Consider the following 19430-nt stretch of genomic DNA (forward strand, 5'->3'; position numbering starts at 1 on the left):
AATGGGGTGCGGGCCCATGTGCAATCTCACCAAGGCACCCTTCGGTAGTTACGCCACTGCCACTTATTGATAGTGATGCCGTTATTAACAGTACACTGAAAATTAGTGTGATATTGACATATCATGTGCAATTGTGGTGGATGCAACTAAGAGTTCATATGCTTTTACACTTGATTTCTGGGAAAAGAATGCTGTATTGTGGGAATAAGCAACTTATGTCTGACAAGACTACTTTGCACTATGTGTAGCATTTATAAATGAGTCTTATTGTGTGGAACATAAAAGAATTCCTAAAGTAATAGGGCGTGCTATATAGAGGATTGTAGTGTACACATATAAATCAGGAAAACAGTCTAACAATGAAGAATCGCGTGATATGATGAATTAAATAACAAGAAAAAAAAAGAAATACTGGGGAGTAGGAAGAGATATTACAACCATAGGATCCATTAGGGGAATTGTTTTATGAAGCGACAGAGAAAGGTAAATGGAGAGATTATGTAGAACAATAAGAAGAATAAGAAGAATTAAAAAGGCATTTCAGATGGGGTGGTGCGAATAGCTCTATGGAGCAGCGGGAGCTTTCATTTTAACACTTAACATCTTGTGATGTACCAGCTCCATTTTAAAAAGAATTGAAGAACAAAAGATGTGTTTTGTTAGCTAGCAACTTTTTTTGAAAAATATATTTCTGCAGATATGTGTTCAGAATGTGTCAGTTACATTGAGATTGTACCTAGGAAACCACATAAAGGGGAATGTAATTTAAAACCGCAAGCAATGTTTAAAGGGGTGGTTAAAAGCTACGTTTTTGTATGTAATAGAATTACTAATTCTAAGCAACTTCTTTTTTTATAGTTTTTGAATCATTTGCCTTCTTCTTTCTCTCTTTCAAATGGGGTCACTGACCCCATCTAAAAAAACAAATGATCTGTAAGGCCACAAATGTATTGTTATTGCTACTTTCTATTACTTGTCTTTCTATTCAGGCCTCTCCTATTCATATTATAGTCTCTTTTTCAAATTAATGCATGGTTGCAAACCGGAGAGCCATTTGACTGCAAACTTTTCAAGGAAGTCGTTGAGGTCTGTAATCAGTCAAAAAGGACACAAACATGGTCGTTAACAATCGGAATGGTCCTTGCAAACTTTTTCGCACTAATGAAACATATTACATTTGCTACTGGGAGACACTACATTGCTGGCATGGGAGTAGAATAAGCTTTTCCAGTCTTTAATTAAAAATATTCGCAGGTCCATGGGTAAGATTGTTTGAGGTAGGTGTGAGGGTCAGTTTAATTGCAATGGATATGCATTCTCTGGTACAATTAGCTAGTTAGACACCAGCAAGGGATTGGCTATTAATTATTATATGCAGTGCAGCAAGAAAGACTCCAACTAAATTATACATCCCCCTACAGCCCCAGTACTAGGTTAGAGTAGTAATGTAAGAGATGGGGAAGCATTTCTGGTGACAAACACATGACCGTTAAGTTTCTGCTGTAATGTTCAGGAAAACACAGTTAACACAGTTAAATCTCCCTCATTTATTTGCATTCCCAAGATGTGCTATGGGCATCCTGTACCTTGTATGCTAACTTCTCTAGGGTATTCGGATTAGTTAACATGAGTTATTACACAATGAAGTAAGACATTTGATGATAGGAGTTTGGATAGAGCAGTTTGATGTCAAACATTGCTTGAAATGTGCCAATGAATGTTTCTGAGCAATAATCATTTCACTGGTGAGTACACAGGCATGGTCAAGGGGATTATCATTCAAGTTACGGGAGGTGCAATTTTGTTTCTGTGCTAAAATCTAATTGTTAATATTTGCCAGGCAGTCAAAAGACAGCTCTAAGTACAGGCCTACTTTGCAGGCTTTACTAGCTGGTAGTTGAATTTACCCTTGCAGATTGCTGTCTAAATGGGACTGGGAAGGGTACATTAAATGAGCTTTGGTTTCTTGATGTGGATGTATTTACTTGAATTAGTTATTTTTCGAAGGAATTATTTTGACTGATTGTAGAATTGCTTATAGTTTTTTGATAAGTAGAAGGAATGAAATGGTAATTGCAGGCCTGTGAGGTTGACATCTGTACTATGAAAACTGATGGAAGCAATAGCATAGGGAAAATAGTTGCATGACTTATGAGCAATGATTATAATTATTAATTACCAAAGAATACCCAAGGCAGCAGGAATATAAAGGTTTGACAGCAAACCTGAATGTGGGATGTACTGTAGCTGTGGATTGTCTTCATTTAACTACAACAGAAACTCTTCCACACGTACAGTTTTTTTGGGGAATATATTATATTATAATGTATTTTATACACTGTAATATTATTCATAGGCGTTGAATTGGTGTTGTAAATTTATTGGCAAGAAGCCTTTAAGACACAAACGTAAAGTTCCCAAATGAAAATAATTGAATCCCAAAAACAAATGTCAAAGGAGGCATGGGACTAATTTCAAGTTTAGGCAGTTAAACTGTTTTACTTTTTGCCAAAGTAAAACCCAGATAGGTACATATAGTTATGTATCATCCGCATTACTATGTGTATATATATATATATATATATATATATATATATCCAGATAGAAGAATGAAGCAGCAAACGATTCTTTGCAAAAGTGTATATTACAAATCATGCATCAGTACAGCGACGTTTCGGGCAGGCTATATGCCCTTTATCAAGCCATAATAAAAATGAGCATTATACAAGTGATCTTTAAAAGCAACAAACAGGAAATGACTTCATAATTTGCATAATGATTAGTCCACATCCATCACCACTTTGTTTTAACCCTATATACGCTTTCAGTGGATTTAAAGGAATAGAAATAGATCATAGTCCTTATTGAGACCTGAGGGATATAACGATCCAAGTTTTTAATCCACCACACCTCTCTCTGTTTTAATATTAATTCTCTATCACCCCCTCTTTTCAAAGGAGGTACTGTTTCCAACACCATAAATTTCAATTGGTCTGCAGTATGTCCTTTTTCTAGGAAATGTTTGGATACAGGCAAGGACATGTTACCTAGATTGATGCTGGAACGATGTTGAGAGATACGTGATTTGACCATCTGTGTGGTCTCACCTATATAGATGAGACCATACGGACATATCACCACATATATCGCAATAAATTTTGAAATGCATGTTAAAATAGCCCCGTAATTGTACTGTGTAACCAGTCTGGGTATGTATAAACTCCTTATTTTTCAAAACGAAGGGTATATATATATATATATATATATATATATATATATATATATATATATATATATATATATATATATGTGTGTGTGTGTGTGTGTGTGTTTAGCAAATGAAAGAAGGTGTAAATGGAATACAATTCATTTTATACTCTTCCCCTTTCCACAGCAACTTTGTTCTAACAATGTAGCTGCATTGCTTGATTTGACTTACTGGTTGTCACCTGTGTCATATTAAGGTTACAAGATTTTGATGGGAATAGCATAAAAATCTGAGGACACCAATAAAAGTTGTGACTGCTGTCACATTGCTGACATTGGAAATCATGGAAAGATATATACCAATTCACTGGTATGGGTAAGTAGTAGCTTACCAAAAGCTATCTTTTACCGTACTCTTGTAAGTATATTTTAGGACAGGGGTCCCCAACCTTTTTTTACCGTGAGCCACAAATAAAAAAAAGTGGGGGAGCAACCCAAGCATGAAAAAAGGGGGTACCCAATAAAGGCTGTAATTATTTATTTGGCAGTCCCACATGGCCTTTATGCCTCCAAACGTACCTCCAAGTCAGTAGTCCAAAAATGAGCACCAGCTTTGAGGCCAGTGGGAGCAACATCAAAGGGCTTGAGAGCAACATGTTGCTCACAAGCCACTGGTTGGGAATCATTGTTTTAGGGTCTGTTGTTAGTGGTTTTTGGAACTACACATCTGTGAGCTTCTATTTTCAGAAAAGTATGTTATACAACATCTATGTTAGTGGTAAATACTAGATGTTTCAACAGTACATTACATGTTGGGGAGATATTTACTATTAGTATAAATAGCACTAGGTTCTTTTATTTCACATGTAACATAGTAACACTATGTTCAATAAAGTCATGTAAAGACTAAGGTCAATAAAGACACGTATCCATGAAGTTTAACTCTAACAATATTCTACTTATCATCTACTTTGTACTATTAATGCAAAGAATACCCACCAAAAGAAGTCTCCACAATGTCATGAAAAGGTAAAAAAAAGCTTCCTGACTGTAGTGGCAAATGCACTAATCGTTGGATCAAAAATACAGTGTAACTTATTTTCAATAACATGTATCCTGCTCTCCATTGCATTTATCTATTGTATCTACTTGTATATCTCCTACAGAGTATGCATTCTTAGCTTTACTTCTCTGACTATAAATAACCTTTTCATTAAAAGTGAAACCTTCTTTGTTTGTGCTGAAAAAGATTTCCTTGGGCGTCTTCTGTGAACCCTTAGTATTTTGATGAAGGCATTAAGGTAAAACTGCTACCAAAGTCAAAACTGTAATGAAAGTATATCAATATAATTAAAGGTGTGGTTCAACTAGAAATTCACTTTTAGAATGATGTGTAGACATTGATATTCTAAGATTAACTGCAATTAATTTTGTGGGTTTTTGAATTATTTACATTTTTGTATATGATTTACATTCTGCAGATTTACATTTTGGAATTTCAGCAGCTATCTGGTTGCCAGGGTCAAGTATAGCTTAGCAACCAGACAATTATTTAAATGAGAGAATGGAAGATAAATTAAAAGAGGTCTGAATAAAAATAAAAGTAATAAAAAGTAGCATTAACCAGAGCCGGGCCAAGCCGGGCAGGCGCCCTTGGCAGCCTGCCCGGCTGCTGTGCCGGCTAGTTGCGCGCTTCTGCGCATGCGCGAAAAGACACTTCAGTGCAGAGACACTTCAGCGCAGAGACACTTCTGCGCAGAGACACTTCTGCGCATGCGCGAATTGACGCATGCGTTTGCGTATGCGCACAGATGGGCGGTCGGCAGAGAAGGGACCGGACTAGGGGTAGGAGTAAGTACGTGCCTGGCGCCCCTCCATTTTTGCCTACTCTGCCTACCCCTAGTTCCGGCCCTGGCATTAACAATAAAAATGGAGCTTCACAGTGCAATCGTTTTTGAGGCTGCTGGGGTCACTGACCCTCATCTGGCAGATAAAAAGAATTTGAGAAGTTGCTAGGAATAAGACATTCTATAACATACTTTAAGCTATCTTGAATAGGAACAACCCCTTTAAAAGCAGAATAGATATTCTCAGCTCAACAAATGAACAGAGTGGTTCAAGTGCAAAAAGTCCACACTCCACAAGTCTGTATAACAGTCACAAATGGTTACCGAACATACTGTATACAGCAGATCACTTCTGGATTCAACTGGCATGGGTGCAACTGCCTTACAGGAGAAGGAAAGCTGTTTATTAACAATAGATTAGCCATAATAGTGCAAGCTATAACACTATTAGGGGAATGTAATAAAAGTCGCAAAGAGCAAAACAATTTGCACGAATAAGAAAAATCCACATCTCGCAACTGTTATTGAATTGCAAATTTTAATTGTGCACTCTTAAAGGGGACCCGTCACCCAAAAAAATTATTCAAAATCCTATTTTATCACATTAGTCAAGCAAAATGAACTTTAATTACAGTGTATAAATTATTTGAATTGTGTTTCCTTCAGTCTGGGAATTCAAAATGATAGCAAGCAGGCAGCAGCCATTTTGTGCACACTGTTATTAAGGAAAGCCTTGCATCATCTCAGAGTCTTGTTTGTGCACCAGATAAGGGGACCTGATGTCCATCCCATGCCCTGGTTACACAATTAAATGGTAAAGAGAGCGGGGGAATGTGTGGAGAGCAGTGACATCTAGGAAGTGCTGAATGGAAAGTGAAAGTAATTGTCTGCCCCGCCTCTATGCCCAGGGCATAGAGGAGGGGCAGACAATATTTGATTGACATCTGAGATTTTTAAATGAGCTTACAGCAGCTATGAATGCTTTAATAAAAAATAGAAATTGGATTTTATGTTTAATTTGAAAAGGACTTTTCTTATACAGATTTTTGTGTCTGGGGGACAGGTCCACTTTAAGAAGTGCTTATAGGTGTTGTAATCTTTTGGAGCAAACATAACGACTTTTTCAGTAAGAAGTTTCATTACATTTAGTGCGCATTGGCACAAACTATAAAATTCGCAAATGGTCTTCCACTGTCGGAAGTGGTCGCTAAACATTTCCGGGTTTGCAAAAGCTATATTAAATTCACGCAAAGCAAAATTTTTTCACATAAAGGCATAACTTTTCACATTGCGAATAGTTTTTCCGTTACCGACTTTTGTTACACTCCTCCGGTTATGCATTCTGCAGAATACATAACCGGAGGAGTGTAACAAAAGTCGGTAACGGAAAAACTATTCGCAATGTGAAAAGTGGAGGGAGGGGGAGAGAGAGAGAGAGAGAGAGGAGTAAACTGAGCATGCTCAATCCCTAGCCCTGGATGTTTATGCCCTGTTCCTTTTGACAGAGGACTCAGAGCAGCATTACTTTTTTTACTGGTGTATTTATATAGAATTTATGATAACACTTACTTAGTTTTAACCTTTCCTTCTTCTTTAAGCCTGTAGTTTAAGGGAGATACAATTTTCAAATATTTCCACAACATGTACACCTGACTCCAGACTTTTCGGCATGAGATGAAGTAAAATATACCTTATTTCATACTCCATTAGAACAACATACCTACCTGATGCATTACATTACTCTGCACCTTATCAACAGGTATTATAAAATGTATGGATATTAAAAGTTAGGGGCACTCCAGCATGGTTATAAAGGCTACAGGCTGTGGGCTATTATGAAACTCTGATAATACCTTTTGTGAACTTTACTTTATTTGAGGATGAATATTGCAATTTCTATGCTTGGTTTATTGTTTAAAGTGGATTTTTGTGTAAATTGTAAAAAGTGATTTTTGTAGTAAATTGTAACATTTTACTTCGAGTGAAGGATTCGAAGTAAAAATCGTTCGACTATTCGACCATTTGATAGTCGAAGTACTGTCTCTTTAAAAAAAACTTCGACCCCCTAGTTCGGCATCTAAAAGCTACCGAAGTCAATGTTAGCCTATGGGGAAGGTCCCCATAGGCTTGGCTAACTTTTTTTGATCAAAGGATATTCCTTCGATCGTTGGATTTAAATCCTTCAAATCGTTCGATTCGAAGGATTTAATCGTTCGATCGTACTATCTGCGCTAAATCTTTCGACTTCGATATTCGAAGTCGAAGGATTTTAGTTCCTAGTCGAATATCGAGGGTTAATTAACCCTCGATATTCGACCCTAAGTGAATCAGCCCCTAAGTGTTTTTGTAGGACTGTCTCTATTCTACCCTGAGGTGGGATATTTAGATAATTTAGATCAGGGGTCCCCAACCGCTCGGCCATGGACTGGAGCTGGGCCATGGGCTACGTCAAACTGGGCCACCTCTGGTCCTGATGGCACTCGTCCGATCCAATGTGTGCCTGAGAAGCACCTTACATGTCACTTTGACAGCACAGGTAGTGTGAAGCAGCACAGTAGGAAAGTGCCAGGCAGAGCTGGATCCCGAAATTTATGGGATGTCCCTGTACATGTGGCTTAATCACACCCTAGCTCCCTTCTTCTATTCGCTAGCAGCTGAAACCCCTGACTAAAATTACCTGTGATCCCAGTCCCGATGTGACACAGGGCCACAAATATGATGCGTCATCCATCCCACCCCACACAACCTGGTCCTTGGAAAAATTTTCCTGCTTGAAACCGGACCCTGGGGCAAAAATGTTTGGGGCCTCTGATTTAGATCATTTAGCTTCCAGGTTTTAAGTTATATGGTACCTTGTGCAAGCTAGATCCCTTCTCTTTCATGGGCTATATAACACAGTACCGTTGGTTAAAGTAGAGGTATGGGTCCAATTATCCAGAATGCTTGGGACCTGGGGTATAAGGGATCTTTCTGTAATTTGGATCTTCATAACTTAAGTCTACTAGAAAATCATTTAAACAGTAAATAAACCCAATAGGCTAGTTTTGCTTCCAATAAGGATTTATTATATCTTAGTTGGAATTAAGTACAAGGTACTATTTTATTATTACAGAGAAAAATTAAATTATTTTTAGAAATGTGTATTATTTCAATAAAAGAGTATATGGGAGACAGCCTTTCCATAATTTGGAGCTTTCTGGATAACGGGTTTATGGATAACAAATTCCATAACTGTATTATACAAATTTTTAAAACCCCATATGCATAACCTTGCATTTAGTAATCAAGTCAATGAACCACCAATAACTATTCTTTGCGCCCAAATCTGGGTGTTATCCCAAATGAATAAAAGACATAAGAATTTAAACTAAACTTGTATGGGTGTCTAACTGATGACTTGCGGTTGTGAAATTAAGGCCACAAATTAAATAACTGATTTATTATAAGGCCTGAAGTAAAAACAAGCTTACATTAATTTGTTGCTTACATATATATTTAGCCCAAAAGGTATTGTAGTTTCTGACCACTTGCGTGAAAGCAATCATCTCATTGGTTGCTGCGGATTAGCAAATCTGGTGCAAACTTTTATTAGATCACACCGTCATGTCTCATTTTTACTTTTGCAGTTCATTTTGTGCTGGAAAATAGGTTATAGAAGAACATGCAGAGGTTTTTTTTTTTGCAGAACATTTGCAGCTTCAGGTTTCTATGGCAACTGAGTGAGTGGCAGGTATAGAAACTATGTAAAGTCTGTTGGACTAGCAGCATGAAACAGAAATTGTTACACTAATGGGGCAGAGATAAAGCCATCGTAAAGCTGAGGGGAAAAATCAAGGTATTATTTGCTCTTTAGTTTGAGAAAAGTTGGCATTTATAGACAACTGTTACTTTTGATGGTATATCAAGGATTTTATCCACTATTGCTTACAGTCTATGGGGCTCTGGAAATAAACCTATAGGCATGTATGAGAGAAGATATATACCATTTCTCCACCCCATAATTATGTATGCATTAAAAATTCTGCTGCTCTCTTGTTACTAATTGCACACCTACTGTTACATGAATGCTCTGGGCATGCGATTTAAAGGGTTAGGGAAAAAAACAAGCAGAGCCTATCCTCCATAAAATGGCTGGATCATGTATTAAAAATGGAAGCACAGAGGCCTATATGAATAGTGTAGCTTAACAGAGATTCATCTCTGCAATATTAATGAAATCTAAAATGCTCACAATATGCATAATTATGTAATTATTTTTTGCAAAACAGCATACTGTAGAATCTGCTTTCCTTACATAAAAGCTATTGTAATAGGGATTGTCAAGAAAAACAGCTTTACCTGCACAACCATAGCCTCCACATGTTGGAGGTTTATGGAATAAATAGTTCTACAAGTCTACAGGGACCAACCAGCAGGTAGCATTTATTTGTAACCTATTTGAAACCAAATATCTTATTGGCTGCTTTGGGTTACTGCACCTTTGTGTCTTTTATTAGATTTACCCTAATATGTTTTAGAAATACAGAATGATAGTACAGGTATGGGATCCATTATCCGGAAACCTGTTACCCATAAAGCTCTGAATTACAAATGTCTCACATCCAAATAATCCAAATGGTAAAATAATTTTCTTTTTCTCTGTAATAATAAAATAGTACCTTGTACTTCATCCAAACTAAGTCATAATGAATCCTTATTGGAAGCATTATTGGGTTTATTTAATGTTTACATGATTTTCTAGTAGACTTAAGGTATGAAGAGCCAAATTACGGAAAGATCCATTATCTGGAAACCCCCAGGTCCCGAGCATTCTGGATTACAGATCCTGTACCGGTATTTGAATGCACATAAGTCACAAGTCATAAGATTCAGCATGAAATAATGAGTAATATAAATAAACATAGTTCTGGCATAATAATAAAGAACCCTGAGAAATTGCATTGCTCAAGTCATTTTGGTTAACCAAACCTCATAGGATGCTGCTGCCAAGGTTAAATGTAGCAGTGGTAAGTGTGAATTCTCTTTGATCTATATTTCTTAAAAAAACTGGCTTTGTATGTAGAGTATTTGTATTTATAATGTCTCTCTCTCTCTCTTCTATCTACTAGAAACGTTTTAGTACACAAAGCTACAGGTGAACACAGGCAGATATTTCAGTTGAGTTATACACTGTTAAATGAATCAGCAGCCTGCTGTACCTTGACTGAAGGTAAAAAAATTAGAGAAGGGTGGTCAAATCAGGTCAGGGTATACTCTTTGATGGCTTTACCAAACTACCAGAGCATTTAAAGTGTACACAGCATCTATGCAGCACGAGGCCCTCATCTTAATGCCTGCGGCATGCATGTGGTCTACATGTGGCTTCCATCACTTGGAGCTCCTTTCTTGCATCAGATTAAGTCAGAATGTAGGGAAGGGGCCACATGCAGCCCACATGCCATCTCTTTGCGGCACAAATCTTTGAGTTGCATACTAGAAGCATGACTGTGTGATTTTTTTTTGTACTTGACCCTTGGCCCACCCCTTTCATACAGCCCTTTAATCTTATTTGACTTATAGTTACATCTTTACCTGATTTGGGTAAGATCTTAAAAAAGATAGCCATAAAATGTTCTACCTTTTGTTAATTGTTTTTAACCATTTATTGTACAGAGCTGCTGAAAATGGTGGCACTTTATAAATACAGGTTAACAATTACATTTATACAATTACTTGTACTACTTCTAATAGTTATAGGGTTTCCACCTTTTCTGAAGAAAAAACGACTTTTCTATTTTTTTTTTAATATTTTTTCCGTATTCATAACATTGTGATATAGTAGTAATAATTTTATTGTATAAACAGTTTTTTAAAAGCAGAAATCAAATAACTTTTGGGATTTACTAACGCTTGTGTTACATGTAGCATGATATTATCTTGACTTTTCTGTTAGAAAAATACTGCAACAAAAGTCTTGAAATTGCTGACATTACAGTGCAAATTGCATGTTTCTTGTATTGTAATTTCTTCTGAAACTGCAGATGTTTGTGTTTTTGTGGCAAATTATATAATATGAATTACATTGCCTTATACCGATGGCAGCTTTCAGCAATTGGTTGTGGCTGTTTGCAAGAAAAGTTGTTAAGGTAAATTAGCTTTTGTAACATAGGCCTTGACATAGTTATAACCATTTCCATATTCTCCAAAAACAAGTTCTAGCCTAAAGGGATGCTGTCATGATTTTTATGGTGTAGTTTTTATTCCTAAATTACACTGTTTACACTACAAATGTAAAAATGTAATTCCTAAACCAACAAGTGTTTTTTTTTAGTTGTAATATTGGTGTATAGGCATCCATCTCAGGTCATTTTGCCTGGTCATGTGCTTTCAGAAAGAGTCAGTCAGTGGCTTTTCAGGGGCTTCTGCCGCCTGACGCAACAGCTTTGATGTTTACCTTGCCTCATGGCATGGCAGGAGCGGCGCTGGAGCCAGTGCTGCACCATGGAACTGCTTTCTGACAGGCTATTATTTCTCCTACTCAATGTAACTGAATGGGGTCATAGTGGGACCTGAATTTTTACTATTGAATGTTGTTCTTACGGTATATCTAACAGGGAGCTGTTATCTTGTGTCAGGGAGCTGTTATCTGGTTACTTTTTCATTGTTCTGCTGATGGGGGGAAGGGAGGAGGGGTCATATCACTCCAACTTGGAGTACAACAGTAACAGAGCACAAGTCAAATGACTGGGGGCACCCGGAAAACTGACAATATGTCTAGTCCCATGTCAGATATTTTAAAATTAAATATAAAAAAATCAGTTTGCTTTTTTTAAAAACGCATTTCAGTGCAGAATTCTGCTGGAGCAGCACTATTTACTGATGCATTTTGAAAATAAACATGTTTTCCCATGACAGTATCCCTTTAAGGATGATACTGTTGTGTTTTTTCTTTATGGTTGCGCATTGACAGTTGTGTATTTACCTAGGAGGCCCAGGGTACAGGCCTGTCGGGATTCTGCTTCTTCAGCAGTCACTGGTGATTTTGTGTAGGGGGCATGTGTGCAGGAGCAAAATTGATTACCACTGTTGTGTACCTGGAAGTGGGAAGCATGAAACTGTAATTCTGAGTGGATGGACTTTTGCTTATCTTTGAATAATCTTTTGCCTTCTGCAGTGCAATTCTATTAGTAATGCCCTCAGCCACATGAGAACATTACAGATGGTTTACAAATAAAATACTTAGTTGCAGCTCTAGGACTGTCTGTGATAAAGACCATGCTTATCTCTTATGCTTTACAACAGAGCAGAGCCATGGAGGGTGTGTGCATCTTTAGTGTCACTTGAAGAGACACATTTCTATATAAAAAAGTTAACTATCAGTCTGAAGCCCTTGGAAATTTACTTCAGTCCCTAAGGCCACTCAATCCTGCAACCATTTCCCTCACAGTTCTCTTGTCTTTTCTCCTTTGCTCTCCAAGCTGCACCAACTTGCCTCACTTCCTGGCTAAAGAGAGTGCACCCCACCCCTATGTGTTGTACCCTTTAACTATGGTAAAATAAATATAAAAAGCTGCTAATAATTATAGTCATCTGTATGGGGGATTGAATGTTCTCTCCTTATTTATGTGGATTTCCTCTGGGGGTTCCTGTATTATTCCTGCAGTTCAAAACCATACTGGTAGGCTAATTGGCTTGATAACTTCTGATGAAAATTGCTGAAGTGCGTGTTTGTCTGTGCCTTTGGTACGGAAATTAGGTTGTTAGCGCTGCTCATGAGGGGTTTGACGTAAAGAAACATACTCTGCAAAGAGCCGGTTTACATGTTATTGGTTTATTTATAAAGAAATGGGACCCATCTTAACTAACTTGTTTTCTTGCCACTTACCCTCCATTTTAGGATGCACCATGTCCTCAACTAGTGTCTAGAGGACACAACAAACATCTCTAAAAACAAACATTCTCACATGTTATTTCACAGAAAAACAGAAGCAACCTGGACCTGTAAAACTCTAAGTGATGAAATTTGCTTGGCTAGACTGCTCAGTGTATTGCACCTAGGATGACTCCTGGATCGTATTATTCTCCAGCAGCCTGACCTTAGGCATGCAGCAATGATTGAACAGTGTTTCATCCTGTCCTGAACCTTCTTGTAGCTTGCCCATTTGATGCATTAAGAAATTATGTAGAAAAACTAAAGCTGTTTTCCCAAGCCAGACTCTGTGTGTCAGTGATCAGGGATTTTAATGTGACTTCTAATAAAATATTTATCTTTTAATCTTTACTGGAGAGCCCTGCACAAACTAAAAAGAATCCCTGAGGATTTTGTTTGATGTCAATGTCAGTGATCAAGTCATCCCTATTTAATCCCTGGGCAGAATCTTTTCTTTTAAATCTGTAATATCTGTTTTTCAGTACATATTCTCACTGTTCTTGTGCCATGGAAAGGCTATTTGATGCAAGCAGGGTAATGTTGATTATACACTCATTTTTGTATATTTTCTTGAAATTGACATGGGTACTTATAAGATCATTCGTTATTACTGAGAATATTTTTATGTTGCCACAGGCAATTATGTAGGCTGTCGACTTTCTGCAATTTGATTATCCCTTATTCTTAGAATGGTGGTTAGTAATAAGTAGCTTCCATTGGGTATATTTGTGCTGTTCAGTTTTTTATAGTGTACATTCAGACACATTTCAGTGCAGTGTAATAACTATAGTTTGTCTCTTTCTTTTGATCTTTAGAAGTGCCTCCGGCTGAACCCTGATGCTCCGGTGTGGGTGGCCAAACAGCGCATCCTGTGTACACTAAATCACAGCCTAAAGGACGTTCTGAATTATGGGCTCTTCCAGCCTGCTTTCAATGGGAGAGCTGGCAAATTCCTGGATGAGGAACGGCTTCTGCGGGAATACCCACCTTCTTTGGCAACACCTGTTCCTTACCTGGAGGTAATTCTACTCAGAGAAAGGGGTTGGATAGCTCAAATTTACTAATTGATACAGATAACAACAGTTCAAGACTATTTTTTTAGATAAATAAATATATAACAGAGCTGAACATACAACTTAGAACAGTTACAGTTCTTTGGCTAAACCTGGAGCAAAATCTTTTTCATTGTATGACTATCAATTTATTGGGGTGCACCATATCCTTACAAGGAAGACATTGTTATATTCTTAATTCCCTTGCTTGTGTACATGCTAGGTTACATTAGATAGTAAATGGACAACAACATATTTACAGCAACAGTACACTGTCAGTAATGTTGATCATACTCTAAGCCACCTCAGACCTTTCTTAAACTATTGCACTCAATTGGACAAGGTCAGGTTAAGAAGAATTTCTAGCTTGAAAAGTGATTTTGGAAAAAAACACTCAACTCAGCATTTCCCCTGTGTTTTTTTTCTAGCTAATTTTACACCCCACTACACATAGAGCACGGAACAATTCATTGCACAACTTTCTAACTATATGTGATTGTACACATTGTTCTGTGGCAAAAATGTTGCTATGTGTTGTGTATATCAGTGCAGGTTTTTTTTTTATACAACGCTTTAAACATATCCAGTAAAGTTCTGTTCTGAAAAGTTTGCTATAGCAGTTGACTGGCTAAGCTCTGAAATGTGATTTCCCTTTCTCAGTTCCGGTACAAGAGGCGAGTTTACACACAGACACTGCTGGATGACAAACAGTTTGCCAAACTTCATACAAAGGTAAGCAAAAAGAAATAACATATTTGAATTACATAAATTACCAAAGAAAAGTGCAAAAACTACTGTTTAAAAAAAGAGATTATCTGAAAATTTAAATCAGGGGCACATAAGCTTCAGGACTCTATTTGTTTTATAACTGCATTTTATAGTTTTGCAACAATTGAAACGAGTGTGTCAGTGGTTTTAAATTTTACTCATTATTTCCAGTAACAGCGTCCTGTGAGATTGGATCCATTTATCACCTGGTATGCTATTTTACTTAGCCGGATGACCCTCCCCTTCCATAGGATTAAAATTTTACATATAGGAGATGGCATATAGGAGGTCATTATAGGAGGAGGCATTATCGGAGATTGTAGTGATGTCACAGTGGGGCAGTGGAATGGTCAGTTCAGAGCCAGAAGTGAGCTTATCTGGGGTGGGTTGGAACTGTGTGTTACATAGTTACATAGTTACATAGTTAAATTGGATTGAAAAAAGAAGAAGTCCATCAAGTTTAACCCCTCCAAATGAAAACCCAGCATCCATACACGCACCCCTCCCTACTTTTAATTAAATTCTATATACCCATATCTATACTAACTATAGAGCTTAGTATCACAATAGCCTTTGATATTATGTCTGTCCAAAAAATCATCCAAGCCATTCTTAAAGGCATTAACTGAATCAGCCATCACAACCTCACCCGGCAGTGCATTCCACAACCTCACTGTCCTGACTGTGAAGGTTGCTTCAAATGAAAGTTCTTTTCTTCTAGTCTAAAGGGGTGGCCTCTGGTACGGTGATCCACTTTATGGGTAAAAAGGTCCCCTGCTATTTGTCTATAATGTCCTCTAATGTACTTGTAAAGTGTAATCATGTCTCCTCGCAAGCGCCTTTTTTCCAGAGAAAACAACCCCAACCTTGACAGTCTACCCTTATAATTTAAGTCTTCCATCCCTCTAACCAATTTAGTTGCACTTAGTCCAAAACTGCACTGCATACTCCAGATAAGGGCTTACCAGGGACCTATAAAGAGCCATAATTATGTTTTCATCCCTTGAGTTAATGCCCTTTTTTATGCAAGACAGAACTTTATTTGCTTTAGTAGCCACAGAATGACACTGCCCAGAATTAGAGAATGTGTTATCTACAAAGACCCCTAGAAGAGTGGGGATGGAAAGCTTAAAAGTGCAGTTCGCGTATCATAACAGTTTAGGGAAAGAAAGGGAATTACAAATTTGCTGGCAAGTACATTGCTTGTAAATCTGTAATAAAGGCTATGGCCCAGCTGATGATTTACTGGCAAGGCTGGTAAAATACAAACAGGTGGCAACCCTAGTCAAATATGATATATTAACAGAGACATTGGTAAGGTAATGAGACATGAATATTTTATTGAGATTATTTTATGCCAGTAGAGTTACGCTGTAAACTGTTAAAAACTATTGGACAGTTGCTTTACTTATTAATTAGGTACTTGAAGGAGCAAAAGCTCTTGCTAGAAAAAAAAGGCTGTTGCATTGATGTACACTATCACCACAGAATTCTGAATGTGATATCAGCGTGCCAATGTGCCATGGAAGACAACTTTTAAAGATACACTTACTGTATACCAATGTTGCAAATTCATTGCTCAACTTTACACAGTCATTCTGCCCATGGTAGGCCCTGTTACTTGTTTGCTGCTATGACCCTGCTTGTAAGTTGCCTGCCCTGTTGCTGATCTTTGTGTTGATACCTGATTGACCCATTCTAGTATCCTGAGGATGTAGTCTCACTGAAAATGTATCAAGTTCAGCTGGTGTCACTTCTGGTTTCCAGTGTGAGAGTGACGTGCACCTGATTCCTTAGATGTACATGTGTTGAGCCTATCGATGCAGGGTGCTGAGGGAACCCTGGAGCTACCACCTGGTCCATAGGTGGTAGTAGACTCAGGGTTCCTCTACATCAATAGGTGCACCTGCAATCAAATCAGAATGGGAGGCAGGAAGGGCTGAGTGGCGCTAAACACAACTATACGCAAAGATGGCATTTCACAAGTACCTTTAGTTAATTGAGTTTTAAATGCAACTTACTGCAAGGAAATATGCAGGATCACAACTGCACTTGTAATTGTAAATGATCCCTTACATCTGTCATAACAGCTTTGGATTCTTGTATCCAGGGTTGAATATTAGTCAGTTCTGATGCAGCATCTACAACATTTTTACTTGCAGCGAACAAGCATAAACACACGATAATGCCTTCTTCTTCCCTTAGTGGCTGTTTAGATCTTGACCTGGTGCAGAAGATTAAACATAGATTGTAACATATCTAGACTTTGTTAAACTTTAGTTTTCTGTGGGTCACTGTTCCATTTAATGCTGAGGGTCAATGTGCTGTTAAATGATGAGAGTCACAGTGTAATTTAGGAACACTTTTTTTAAAGCTATTAAGTGACTGCGTTTTTAATTCTGTGGGATATTATGCACTTTAATATTTGTAGTCACTGTGCCATTGATGCTGGGAGTCATTATGCCATTTAGGAGGTTACTATGGTATTAAATGTGACTGGGTCAGTATGGTATTTAAACCTGATTGTAATAGTAAACAATAAATTGCAAAGTCGCTAACATTTAGGGGGGTTATTTACTAAACCTCGATTTTTTTTTTTCTGATCGAGGTTTGTTGGGCAAAAACTTTTTTTTTTTTAAAGAAATGGTACTTGTTGAGAAATGCAAATACATAAACATGATAGGACATACTGTAAATCAGAAATAATGTAGGCACGTGCCTTGCAAACTAGAGTCAGTGTAAAACTTGCCATAGATTGCCATGACAGAGGGATTTTGCAGTAATAAACATCTCTAATCGTTCTTTTCCTTAGAAACAAGGAAACATTCAGGTCAGATACTTAAGTGCAGAAAAAGCAATCAGCCATTTTATTTGCACTTTGCTCTTTACAATTTGAAGCACAGAGACCTGCAGCTAGTCAATTGAATACAGATCTGTTTAAGTTAGGTAGCACTCTACCCAAGAGGAGCAGGCATATATGAATTACCCCACTGTACCTCTCTAAAAGATGTTCAAGTTAGGAAGCAGCAGGCCACAGATATTATCCTTTATTTATGTAGTGCTGACATATTCAGCATCGCTTTACAGAGATTTACAGAGATTATACATCTTTTGCATTAGTCTCTGCCCCATAGGAGCTTGCAGTCTAAGGTCCTTATTACATTCACATACACAGTAGGACCAATTTTGTCAAGCACCAGTTAACCTGCACGTGTGTTGTTGGAGGAAACCCATGCCAACACAGGGAGAACATACAAACTATTTGTAGATGGATATGTTTTAAAGGGTTCATTCATCTTTAAATTAACTTTTAGTATGATGTACAAGGTGATATTCTGAGACAATTTGCAACTATTTTTCATTTGTTTTTATTTATGGCATTTAGCATTTTATTCAGCAAATCAGCAGCTCTCCAGTTAGTTTGCAATTTCAGCATCTGGTTGCTAGGGTCCAACTTATGCTAGCAACCTTGCATTTATTTGAATAAGAGACTGGAATATGAATAGGAGAGACCTTGAATAGAAAGATGAGTAATAAAAGGTAGCAATAATAATATATTTGTAGCCTTACAGAGCATTTGTTTTTCAGATTAGGTCAGTGACCCACATTTGAAAGCTGCAAAGAGTTAGAAAAAGAAGGCAAATAATTAAAAAAACTATATAAAAAAAGGACAAATGAAGGGCAATTATAAAGTTGCTTAGAATTAGACATTATATACCTACTAAAAGTTAACATAAAGGTGAACCATCCCTTTTTTTTTTTTCTATTTTCCCTTGTTAAATTGTCCTGTCCTCTTTTTTTCTCTTTAAGGGTAATCTAAAAAAGTTCATGGAGTACATTCAATTACAGAATGCTGAAAAAGTGACCAGACTGCTAGAGAGAGGTATAGATCCTAACTATCAGGATCCAGACACGGGAGGTGAGTAAACCCATTTGTACAGACGTGGACTTTTTCTTTGTTCTGGTATACCTGTATGTTATAAATAACAGATTATAATAATATCAATACAAGTATAGGATCTGTTATCCGTAAATCCTTTATCCAGAATGCTCCGGTTTACGGGAAGGCCCTCGTCCATAGACTCCATTTTAATCAAATAATTCCAATTTTGAAAAATGAACCTTTTTCTCTGTAATGATAAAACAATACCTGGTACTTGATCCTAACTAAGTATAATTCATTCTTTTTGGAGCCAAATATCCCTATTGGGTTTATTTAATGTTTAAATAATTTTTTTAGTGGACTGATGGTATGGAGATCCAAATTACAAAAAGATCCCTTATCTGCAAAACCCCATGCCCTGAGTATTCTGGATAACAGGTCCCATACCTGTACCAATTATAATGATAGCAACACGTGGGCACTCAACGGATCCACAGGACCAGAGAAATATATTTTCTATATAAGAAGCTGCATCTCCATCCACCCTACGCGTTTCGTGCCCATTCAGGGCGCTTAGTAATGGGCTCTAATGATTTTCACTGGATATGAGCATTTATACAGAAAACAACCAATCAAAAAAAATTATAGAAAAAATAGAACACTGTTGGGAGCAAAAAAAATGTGGTTGCAAGAGTTAGGAATACAATGTAGATTTTACTCATTTTTGTTTATTGATGCTATTAAAAAAAGAGTAACTACAGCTA

At 37.3% G+C, this 19430-nt stretch overlaps 1 protein-coding gene across 4 annotated transcripts in view; it reads left to right on the top strand.

The window, feature by feature from the left end:
- Positions 1–19430, top strand: part of LOC108711262 (SH3 and multiple ankyrin repeat domains protein 3) — a 182400-nt gene that overhangs the window by 79285 nt on the left and 83685 nt on the right. For all 4 annotated transcript variants that reach the window (XM_041586629.1, XM_041586630.1, XM_041586631.1 and 1 more), the window contains exons 3-5: positions 13779–13982; positions 14676–14747; positions 18594–18702. In XM_041586629.1, the coding sequence (XP_041442563.1) occupies positions 13779–13982; positions 14676–14747; positions 18594–18702 (385 nt within the window). The remainder of the gene's footprint in view (positions 1–13778; positions 13983–14675; positions 14748–18593; positions 18703–19430) is intronic.

Source organism: Xenopus laevis, chromosome 3L (assembly GCF_017654675.1).
Source record: "Xenopus laevis strain J_2021 chromosome 3L, Xenopus_laevis_v10.1, whole genome shotgun sequence".
Taxonomy (NCBI): domain Eukaryota; kingdom Metazoa; phylum Chordata; class Amphibia; order Anura; family Pipidae; genus Xenopus; species Xenopus laevis.